Source organism: Myxine glutinosa, chromosome 2, assembly GCF_964187855.1.
Source record: "Myxine glutinosa chromosome 2, kmMyxGlut1.1, whole genome shotgun sequence".
NCBI classification, from domain to species: domain Eukaryota; kingdom Metazoa; phylum Chordata; class Myxini; order Myxiniformes; family Myxinidae; genus Myxine; species Myxine glutinosa.
In genome coordinates, this window is record NC_136262.1 from 270409415 (window position 1) to 270421452 (window position 12038).

The 12038-nt window shown below is 42.1% G+C and overlaps 1 protein-coding gene across 2 annotated transcripts in view; it reads right to left on the reverse strand.

Annotated features, from left to right (window-relative positions):
- Window positions 1-12038, reverse strand: part of RADX (RPA1 related single stranded DNA binding protein, X-linked) — a 106565-nt gene that overhangs the window by 72791 nt on the left and 21736 nt on the right. For both annotated transcript variants that reach the window (XM_068105691.2, XM_068105690.2), the window contains exons 4-5: window positions 6882-6984; window positions 4396-4487 (exon numbers count right to left, since the gene is read on the reverse strand). In XM_068105691.2, coding sequence (XP_067961792.2) covers window positions 4396-4487; window positions 6882-6984 — 195 coding nt within the window. The remainder of the gene's footprint in view (window positions 1-4395; window positions 4488-6881; window positions 6985-12038) is intronic.

Genomic DNA, 12038 nt, shown 5'->3' on the forward strand with positions numbered 1-12038 from the left:
GACGTGCCCTGAGCTGAGCCAGACAAGCAGCGTTGACTCCACCAAGCAGCTTCAACCCATTACCCCACGGGGACCAGATAGCGGTGGCATCGGTGGCCGTCGAGGTCCAGCCGACGTCCCGTGCGGGATCAAGCCCGAACCATCTGCCCCAGCTGAACCTTCCCATTCCTCCTTCCAACATTCATTCCATTCCATCCTTCTTGTATACGTGAGTTTGTTTTGTTTGTTCTGTCCCTGGGTATTTAATTAAGTCTGTAGATAAGCTAGTATTTTCCCTGTGTCACCTGCGTCTTATGTGCTTGTAAATAAACGTGACTGCTTTCTTTTTGCTTGTGTGTGTAAATAATAAACCCCATTACTCGTCTGTACGTCTTCTCGCTTTATTCCTTTTCCTCTTGCATTGCGTCGTTTTTGTCTTTTCCCTCATTGAGCAGCTGTGGTGCGATACGGCCAAAGTTCTGGGTGAATCGGGTGAGTCAGGGATCCTGTAACGGTCGCGGCAATACCAAACCGCTCGGTAACTAACATCTTAATCCGCGATCAGTAACAATATATATATATATATATATATATATATATATATATATATATATATATATATATATATAAATATAAATATATAAATATATATATAAATATATAAATAAATATATATATAAATATATATAAATATATATATATATATATATATGTATATATATATATATATATGTATATATATATATATATATATATCTATATATGTATATATATATATATATATATCTATATATATATATCTATATATATATATATATATATATATAGATAGATAGATAGATAGATAGATAGATAGATAGATAGATAGATAGATAGATATATATATATATATATATATATATATATATATATATATATATATATATATATATGTGTGTGTGTGTGTATGTGTGAGTATGTGTGTGTTTGTTTGTGTACGTGTGTGTGTGAGTATGTGTGTGTTTGTTTGTTTGTTTGTGTATGTGTGTGTTTGTTTGTTTGTGTACGTGTGTGAGTATGTGTGTGTTTGTGTATGTGTGTTCATTACGTTGATGTGCAGACATACATAGAAAGGAAATATTCAACTGCAATGCATGAAGATTATATCTCCACATGTGATGCAGAAAATACAATCGAGCAACATATCCATATACCTTGATTCCCAGGTTAGAGGTATGACTTTTGCACACATTCCTGCGAAAGTGTTTCTATCTTGTCTCCAATAGCTTCTTCACACTCCCACTGATCCGTTTCAACATACTGAGAACCTTCAGAGCTGCGAATGATGGAGGAATCGGTATCGGAATCCGAGCTCGGAATACAATGTTTCTCTATGGAAGTGGCCATTTGGATCGAGGTGAAATCACGATGTGACGTGACTGGTGAAATCGAAAATCGACATTCTCGGGCTATTTTCGACACTTTGATTGGCAAAAAAAAAAAAATACCCTTTGGCATTTGGGTTCCCCTTCAAGATATCCAGGTTCGAGTCAAGGTTACTGGAGATATTAAAGCACAGCAGGATAGACACAATGCCCGCAAGTGCACCGACTGTAAAAGTCAATTATATTCCGTAATAAATATTACCTTCACTGGATGACACGCGCAGCCATAAATAGATTCAAAAACAAAAACAGAGCCATACGGCGGATATTATATATATTGTCATGCACGAGTTTGTCGAAGCGAAACAAGACACAGCAGGAAATTGCTGCAAGGAGGAACGAAACAATCTTTAACTTGAGCTCACATAACACCTCACCCTGCAGTGTTCAAGTATGTAATTACATTGAAATAAAATAATGATTTTAAAGGTCACATTAAAAAAACAAAATTCCAGAAGTTTATTTAAAAAAAAAAAAAAAAACTTCCAGCAGTTTATTTAAAAAATAGAATTCCAGAAGTTTATAAAAAAACAACAATTCCAGACCTTTATAAAAAAACACAATTCCAGAAGTTCATTAAAAAAACAATTCCAGAAGTTCATTTAAAAAACACAATTCCAGAAGTTCATTAAAAAAAACACAATTCCAGAAGTTCATTAAAAAAACAATTCCAGAAGTTCATTAAAAAAACACAATTCCAGAAGTTCATTAAAAAAACAATTCCAGAAGTTCATTTAAAAAATCACAATTCCAGAAGTTCATTGAAAAAACACAATTACAGAAGTTCATTAAAAAACACAATTCCAGAAGTTTATTTAAAAAACACAATTCCAGAAGTTTATTTTAAAAAACAAAATTCCAGAAGTTTCTTTTTTTAAAAACACAATTCCAGAAATTTATTTTTTAAAAACAATTCCATATATTTATTTTTAAAAAACAATTCCAGAAGTTTATTTAAAAAATAAAACTCCAGAAGTTCATTAAAAAAACAAAATTCCAGAAGTTTATTTAAAAAATACAATTCCAGAAGTTTATAAAAATACAAAATTCCAGATGTTCATTAAAAAACACAATTCCAGAAGTTTATTTTTAAAAATCCAGAAGTTCATTAAAAACACAATTCCAGAAGTTTATTTAAAAAACAATTCCAGAAGTTCATTAAAAAAACACAATTCCAGAAGTTTATTTAAAAAACACAATTCCAGATGTTTATATTTTATAAAAAATTCCAGAGGTTTATTTAAAAAAACACAATTCCAGAAGTTTATTTTAAAAACACAATTCCAGAAGTTTATTTAATAATTCCAGAAGTTTATAAAAAAAACAAAATTCCAGATGTTCATTAAAAAACACAATTCCAGAAGTTTATAAAAAAACAATTCCAGGAGTTTATTTAAAAAAACAATTCCAGAAGTTTATCAAAAAAACAAAATTCCAGAAGATCATTAAAAAAAACCCACAGTACCAGAAGTTCATTAAAAAACCACAATTCCAGAAGTTCATTTAAAAAACACAATTACAGAGGTTCATTGAAAAAACACAATTCCAGAAGTTTATTAAAAAAAACACAATTCCAGATGTTTATATAAATAAATAAAAAATCCAGAGGTTTATTAAAAAAACACAATTCCAGAAGTTTATTTAAAAAATACAATTCCAGAAGTTTATAAGAAAAACAAAATTCCAGATGTTCATTAAAAAACACAATTCCAGAAGTTTATTAAAAAAAAACACAATTCCAGAAGTTCATTAAAAAAAATACAATTCCAGAAGTTTATCAAAAAAACAAAATTCCAGAAGTTCATTAAAAAAAAAAAAAAATTCCAGAAGTTCATTTAAAAAACACAATTCCAGAAGTTTATTTTAAAAACACAATTCCAGAAGTTTATTTTAAAAACACAATTCCAAATGTTTATTTAAAAAACAATTCCAGAAGTTTATCAAAAAAACAAAATTCCAGAAGTTTATGAAAAAAACAAAATTCCAGAAGTTTATTTAAAAAAAACAATTCCAGAAGTTTATTTTAAAAATAAAATTCCAGAAGTTCATTAAAAAAAACACAATTCCAGAAGTTTATTTTAAAAAAATTCCAGAAGGTCATTAAAAAAACACAATTCCAGAAGTTCATTAAAAAAAACAATTCCAGAAGTTCATTTAAAAAACAAAATTCCAGAAGTTCATTAAAAAAAACAATTCCAGAAATTTACAACTGCAGATGTCTTATACACCACCCTATTTACCACGTTACACGAGTTATTTGTGTCCTTTATGACATCCAAACAGTAGGTTTCCAGTTTGGAATGATTTTCGATTTTGTTTGACCACCAGACAGGTAAACAGAGTAAACTAGAAATCACCCAGAGCGACACTTGCCAAACAGAACCAACTAGATCGGCATTCGCTGGAGCACATAGCTCCACCAGGTTGAACAGTGGACGCTTTGTATCCCACTGTAAAACCAGATCTGGATTCGGATCTGAACCAAAATCGGATCGCCTTGTCCTCGTCACCTAGCCAAATCATGCCTCTCATTTTGTCAGAATTTCTTCACAACTTTTTGAAACATCATGTGGCATATCATTTTGGCCCCAATTCTCAATGATGCAGAATCATGTGAAACATTCTCGTATCTGGATCCGGATCCTAACCAGAAATGTGCGTTGTTCTTCTTGGAAGGCCACCTATGTACATGAAACTATTCAGAACGATTTCTTGAAAAATATTATCTCAATCCTCTCTGGGCGAGCACGATCGGGACCATTTCAGAGCCAAAGTACACGACTGCGAAACTACAGATTCGTTTTCAGATTCATGTTCAAAAATATAACATTCACCTGAAATCAAGGTGTTCCTCGATCACAAACTGATGTCTGTAGATGGACCGATGGACGGACAGACAGAAGTGAAGCAACTCTTTAACCGTGCATTTTGTTTTGTGTGTGCGGGGTGATGATCTAGTGAAAAACCTAAAATGATGATTGCATGATCTTACCCTTCTTTCTGATTCGCTCAGGTCGACCCACAAACGTAACCAGGCCGGCTACATCACACGTGTAATCCACTTGCAGCGCAGTCAGCGAAGCCCTGAAAAAAACATTGATGTACCGTGAACTCTCAGAGGAAGGTGAAGGTTTTGCTTTCATTAGTCAAACAGCATTAGTCAAACAGGAGAAAGCATTCGATAGGGTTCCACGCAAAGTATTGACATGGGCATTGAGGAAGTTAGGAGTGGAGGAATGGTTGATCAGAGTAGTGATGGCAATGTACAAAAGAGCGTGCACAGCTGTAAGGATGAAGGACGGGAACAGTGGTGAGTTTGAGGTGAAGGTGGGAGTGCATCAGGGGTCCGTACTAAGTCCACTACTATTTGTAGCTGTGATGGAGGTGCTGGCTCAGAACGTAAAGGAGGGTTTACCATGGGAGTTGTTGTATGCAGATGATCTGGTGTTTATTGCGGAAAGTATGGATGGACTGAAGGAAAAGATGAACAAGTGGAAGGAATGTATGGAGACAAAAGGTCTGAAGGTGAATATCGGAAAGACGAAGGTGATGGCAAGTGGTAAAGCATGTGGTGAGGTGGAAAGAACTGGGAAGTGGCCATGTGCTGTGTGCAGGAAGGGTGTGGGAGTGAACTCCATTCAATGTACAATGTGCGCTGAGTGGGTTCATCAAAAATGTAGTGGTCTGAGAGGGTCATTTACCAGTGTCGCAGCTACATTCAAATGTAAGGTGTGCACAGAGGGAGCTGCAGATGGAGGAAATGTTGAGTTGGATCTTGGAGACGACGTGAAGCTGGAAGGTGTGAAAACATTTTGCTACCTCGGAGACATGCTGAATGGAGAAGGTGTATCAAACTCGGCAACGGTTGCTCGAGTGAGATGTGCATGGAAGAAGTTTCGGGAACTGAGTGGCGTGCTGATGAGGAGGGGAGTGTCGCTGAAGCTGAAGGGAAAGGTGTATGCTGCATGCGTGAGAAGTGTTATGATTTATGGGAGCGAGACATGGGTAATGAACGTAGAGCAGCAACGAAGGCTGGAAAGGGTGGAAATGCGAATGGTTCGATGGATGTGCGGAGTATCGTTGAGAGAGAGGAAGACAAATGATGAATTGCGAAAGATGATGGGAATATTGCCTGTGATTGATGCTGTGAAGAGGAACAGGTTGAGATGGTTTGGTCATGTGTGGAGGAAGGATGAAAGTGACTGGTTGAGAAGAGTGATGGAAATTAATGTAGAAGGAAGTAGAGGACGGGGAAGACCGAGAAAGACTTGGCTAAAGATGGTGGAAGAAGAAATGCGGGCAAGGGGGTTAACAAGGAGAGAGGCAGAAAATATGGCAAAATGGAGAAGATTGTCATGGGGACCGCAAGGCTAACCCCCGCTCTAGCAGGGAAAATGGCCTTAAAATGCATGTTGTTGCGTTGTAGTCAAACAAAGCACAGTTAAACAGGAGATAAACATCCATTCAACCTTTTATCCCGATGACGGACCCAGACCCCGGCGTCTCGATGGTGGTTCCAGACCCATTGCGGTCCCGATCATGGTCCCAGACACGGGGCGGTCCCGATCATGGTCCCAGACACGGGGCGGTCCCAATCGCGGACCCGAGACCCGGGGGGTCCCGATCGCAGACCCAGACCCGGGGTGGTCCCGATCGCGGACCCAGGCCCGGGGCGGTCCCAGACCCGGGGCGGTCCCGATCATGGTCCCAGACCCGGGGCGGTCCCGATCGCAGACCCAGACTCGGAGCGGTCCTGATCGCGGACCCCATACCCGGGGCGGTCCCGATCGCAGACCCAGACACGGGGCAGTCCCGATCGCAGACGCAGACCCGGGGTTGTCCCGATCGCAGACCCAGACCCGGGGCGGTCCCGATCACGGACCCAGACCCGGGGCGGTCCCAGACCCGGGGCATTCCCGATCATGGTCCCAGACCCGGGACGGTCCCGATTATAACCCCAGACCTGGGGCGGTCCCGTTCGCGGACCCAGACCCGGGGCAGTCCCGATCGCAGACACAGACCCGGAGCGGTCCCGATAGCAGACCCAGACCCGGGGCGGTCCCGATAGCAGACCCAGACCCGGGCAGTCCCGATCGCAGACCCAGACCTGGGGCAGTCCTGATCGCAGACCCAGACCCGGGGCAGTCACGATCGCGGACCCAGACCCGGGGCAGTCCCGATTCGCGGACCCAGACCCGGGGCGGTCCCAATTTAATCGCTACAAATTCCATTGTGTGGCCCTTAGTCCTCCTGTCAAGTTTGGTTGAGATTGGATAAGTAATGATAAGTATAACGGTCAGACAGATAGAGAGACAGACACCAAATTACAGTGTATTTCAGTATGATAGTTTTGATGACAATCTCATCAAGATTTGTGCAAGAAGTATAAAATAAAACAACTCTCCTTTGCAACCAATCTCTTGGTTACACGCAAATGTCGAGTCAAGATGATTAAAGCATGAGGTTTTGGGATCAGACCTGCGGATGAAGTTGTATTGCAGTGAGGGAAGATTCCAATTTCCAAGACTGGGATCTATGATCCGAACAATTGAAGAAGGATTGTGAGCATCAAGTCCAATGTCTAAGGATGGGATATGAGGAAGAGATGGATGAATACATGCTTAATTGTGGGGGGGAAAAAACATTTATTTAGTATATTATAGAGCTTGCTCTGTTGACAAAAAAGCAAGAAATACTCCTGCCAAGGCATTAGAGGTAATTTGTTTAACAATATTCAGTCATAATAGCAATGTATGATTCAAATACACAAGGGGGGTAAAGAGAACAGGTTAAGTGAAGTTGTTGTGGAGATTGGTTACTCCTCAGTCACATTTGCTCTACGGCTAGGATACGGTGGCCGTACCCCCCCCTAAATTGACAGAAACGTGCGGCGGCCGCAGAGTTTCTGAGGTGGCTTCAGGGTGGCCCTAGGGCGTATGGCTATCTTTTACAGGCCGCAGGGGTCGCCGTGGAATTATAGCGCGGAGTTATAACTTTTTTCATTTCTAGGGTGGCCGTAGCAATTTGACAAGCCGTAGCCATGACGATATGAGATATGATATACATATGAAACAGAACTGGTATATATATCCACTCGTTACCGTCCGTCTGGCCGCACGTTCGCCTTCTGGCCCCCCTGCGGTCGCCTTGCGGGCACCTTGAGGCTACCTTGCGTCTGCCTTGAAAATTCTATGGCCGCCGCAGGGACGCCCTAAGGTCATCGTGCGACATCAAATCAAAGACCGTACGGCACCCCCTAGTTTTCGGTCTCCACAATTTCTAAATACCCCGTGCGGCTACCCGAAAAATAAAAACATATGTGACTGCTACATTGTGTGACCGTGGAAATACTGCGGCCACCCTATAATTGCTAGTGGCCGTAGATTTTTTAGACCCTACGGCCGCCGAGCCAAATGTGACTGAAGCGTTAGTGATGAAAGTGAGATGGCAGGCTTCTTAAACAGGTATTTTGCTTCAGCATTTACATAAGTCAGGGGAACTGGCAATTGTTTAGCTTATAGATTTTGGGAAGTGGGAGTTGAAGAAGGGCCTTTAAGAGGATTTCTAAGTTGTAATGCCAGAAGTTAAGAAGCAGCTCGGAAAGCTAAGCGATGGTAAAGATCCAGGACAGATAATATGCATCCAACAGTATTGAGGGAAGACGCAGAGCAGATAACAGTGGTGGACATGAACATAGTGGATGAAGATGGTGTGCGTAAACAGTGGATCAAGATGGTGTGCGTAAACAGTGGATAAAGATGGTGTGCGTAAACATAGCGGATAAAGATGGTGTACATTAACAGAGCGGATAAAGATGGTGTGTAAACAGAGGATAAAGATGGTGTACCTTAACACAGTGGATAAAGATGGTGTACATTAACATAGCGGATAAAGATGGTGTACATTAACATAGCGGATAAAGATGGTGTGTAAACAGTGGATAAAGATGGAGTACCTTAACACAGTGGATAAAGATGGTGTACATTAACATAGTGGATAAAGATGGTGGACATCAACATAGTGGATAAAGATGGTGTACGTAAACAGTGGATAAAGATGGTGTATGTAAACAGTGGATAAAGATGGTGTTCATTAACATACTGGATAAAGATACAACAACAACAACAACATGCATTTTAAGGCCATTTTCCCTGCTAGAGCGGGGGTTAGCCTTGAGGTCCCCATGACAATCTTCTCCATTTTGCCCTATTTTCTGCATCTCTCCTTGTTAACCCCCTTGCCCGCATTTCTTCTTCCACCATCTTTAGCCAAGTCTTTCTCGGTCTTCCCCGTCCTCTAATTCCTTCTACATTAATTTCCATCACTCTTCTCAACCAGTCACTTTCATCCTTCCTCACCACATGACCAAACCATCTCAACCTGTTCCTCTTCACAGCATCAATCACAGGCAATATTCCCATCATCTTTCGCAATTCATCATTTGTCTTCCTCTCTCTCAACGATACTCCGCACATCCATCGAACCATTCGCATTTCCACCCTTTGTTGCTGCTCTACGTTCATTACCCATGTCTCGCTCCCATAAATCATAACACTTCTCACACATGCAGCATACACCTTTCCCTTCAGCTTCAGCGACACTCCCCTCCTCATCAGCACGCCACTCAGTTCCCGAAACTTCTTCCATGCACAGCTCACTTGGGCAACCGTGGCCGAGTCTGATCCACCTTCTCCATTCAGCATGTCTCCGAGGTAGCAAAATGTTTTCACACCTTCCAGCTTCACGCCGTCTCCAAGATCCAACTCAACATTTCCTCCATCTGCCGCTCCCTCTGTGCACACCTTACATTTGAATGTAGCTGCCACACTGGTTAATGACCCTCTCAGACCACTACATTTTTGATGAACCCACTCAGCGCACATTGTACATTGAATGGAGTTCACTCCGACACCCTTCCTGCACACAGCACACGACCACTTCCCAGTTCTTTCCACCTCACCACATGCTTTACCACTTGCCATCACCTTCGTCTTTCCGATATTCACCTTCAGACCTTTTGTCTCCATACATTCCTTCCACTTGTTCATCTTTTCCTTCAGTCCATCCATACTTTCCGCAATCAACACCAGATCATCTGCATACAACAACTCCCACGGTAAACCCTCCTTTACGTTCTGAGCCAGCACCTCCATCACAGCTACAAATAGTAGTGGACTTAGTACGGACCCCTGATGCACTCCCACCTTCACCTCAAACTCACCACTGTTCCCGTCCTTCGCCCTTACAGCTGTGCGGGCTCTTTTGTACATTGCCATCACTACTCTGATCAACCATTCCTCCACTCCTAACTTCCTCAATGCCCATGTCAATACTTTGCGTGGAACCCTATCGAATGCTTTCTCCAGATCAACAAACCCAAAAAACAACTTCTTCCTCTTCTCCATGTACTTCTCCTGCAACTGCCTCACAATGAAAAGCGCGTCTGTCGTTCCTCTTCCTGGCATAAATCCAAACTGCATTTTGTCGATCTTCACTTTCTTCCTTATCCTCCTCTCCAACACCCTTTCCAATACCTTCATTCCATGCTCCAATAACTTTATCGCTCGGTACGAGCCACACTCCAGAGGGTCACCTTTCCCCTTGTATAGAGGGACGAGGATACTCAGTTCCCAATCCACTGGAATGCGGCCTTCTTTCACCACCAGATTACAGATCTCTGTCATTCTCTTCACACCCCAACTTCCTGCTGCCTTCAACATATCTCCCACAACTCCCGTTGGCCCTCCAGCTTTTCCACTCTTCATTGCTTTTATCGCTTCCTCAACTTCCTTCTCAGTTATCTTCTCTGCCGGTCCTAAAACTGGGTTACTCTCTACGTTACCATCCCATTCATTCTCTGTATTCAACAGCATTTCCATATATCTTTTCCATCTTCCTTTAATTCCATCTGGGTCGACAACAATTTGTCCCACTTCATCCTTCAAGCAATTCACCCCCATCACATCACACCTCTCTTTCGCTATCTGCTTTGCAATCCTGAATACTGCTTTCTGACCCTCTTCCAAATCCAAGCATTCTCCAAACATTTTCCTACATGCCTCCTGGATACTGGATAAAGATGGTGTACGTAAACAGTGGATAAAGATGGTGTATGTAAACAGTGGATAAAGATGGTGTTCATTAACATACTGGATAAAGATGGTGTATGTAAACAGTGGATAAAGATGGTGTATGTAAACAGTGGATAAAGATGGTGTTCATTAACATAGTGGATAAAGATGGTGTACATTAACATAGCGGATAAAATTGGTGTACATTAACATAGCGGATAAAGATGGTGTACATTAACATAGAGGATAAAGATGGTCTTTTTATTTTATTTTTTTGTATACAGGATCGAGGCTCGTTGAAAGAGCTAACCTAACATTCATCACACAAAAAAATCAAACAGACACACAAAACATAATAAGGGTAGCAGTAGACAAGATGGGGAGAGAAGGGGAAGCACAAACACAACATTTGAGAGCAGGGACATCAGGAGATCTGTGGGAGGGAGAGGGCTTGAGGGAGAGGAGGCATGGGAAGGGGGGGGGGGGGGGATGGGTGAAGTATAAAACACAAGGACACTGCAAGGACTTCCAGGAATGAAGTTGGTATTTCAAAAAAGTGGATTCGGGGTGAAATTAGCGGGGGTAGAAAATATCAAGGTTTTGGATGGGGGAAGATAAGAGATGATGGTGAACAGCTGTTTTAAAGACCTGGAGGGAGGAGTGGGATTGAAGAGAGTGAGGGAGTTTGTTCGAGGCGGGCGAAAAGGGGAATGAAAGGCTGAAGGTGAGCAGAGAGCCTAGATTTTGGCAGTTTAACCATAAGAGGGTTGCAGGCAGATCTTGTGTGACCTGTAGGAATATTTGGGGGACAGAGCACAGACAGAGCTGGGGGAGCTAAGCCAGAGAGGAGTCGGTGGAAGACAAAGACCACCAACCTGCCTGCGTTGAGTGAGTGAAAGGCCCTCGGAGTTAGCTTCATCACAGGAGATACCAATGATTCTGAAAGCTTTGGTTTCAACAGCGTGAAGCCGAGCTAGGTGAAAGGCAGGAGCACCAGCCCAGAGGGGAGAGCAGTATTCCATTGAGGTGCGGATGAAAGCCTTGTAGGTGGTTAGGAACTAAGGTGTGCTAAGGAAGGACTTCACATGACGGAGGATGCCCAGTCGGTGACTGGTGACTGGAAAGATCATGGCAAATAGTGAGACCCAAAATCCTGAGTGACAGAACTTCTTGGAGAGGATTGTTGAGAAAGTAGATGGGAGGGTTGTCCAGTCAATCTTTTCAGAGAGACATAGTGAGAGTGTGAGATTTGTGAGGATTGAAAGACATGTTATACTTGTTTGAACAGTCTGATTTTGTCCAGGTCTGCAGAGAGTGGGGAGGCTGCAGACTGCCGATCTGAGGGATGAGGTATGGAGCGGCAGAGAGGGGAGCCATCAGCTAAGAGATAAGAGAGGATTTTCCAGAGAGTCGGGGAGATCATTGATTAGGACCAGAAAAAGCACAGGGCCCAGAACACTGCCTTGGGGAACTCCAGCCTGAACAGGAAGAGGAGATGAGAGAAACCCATTCAGGGCCACACGTTGACTATGACCAGAGAGGAAGTCTGCACGCCATGCATGGA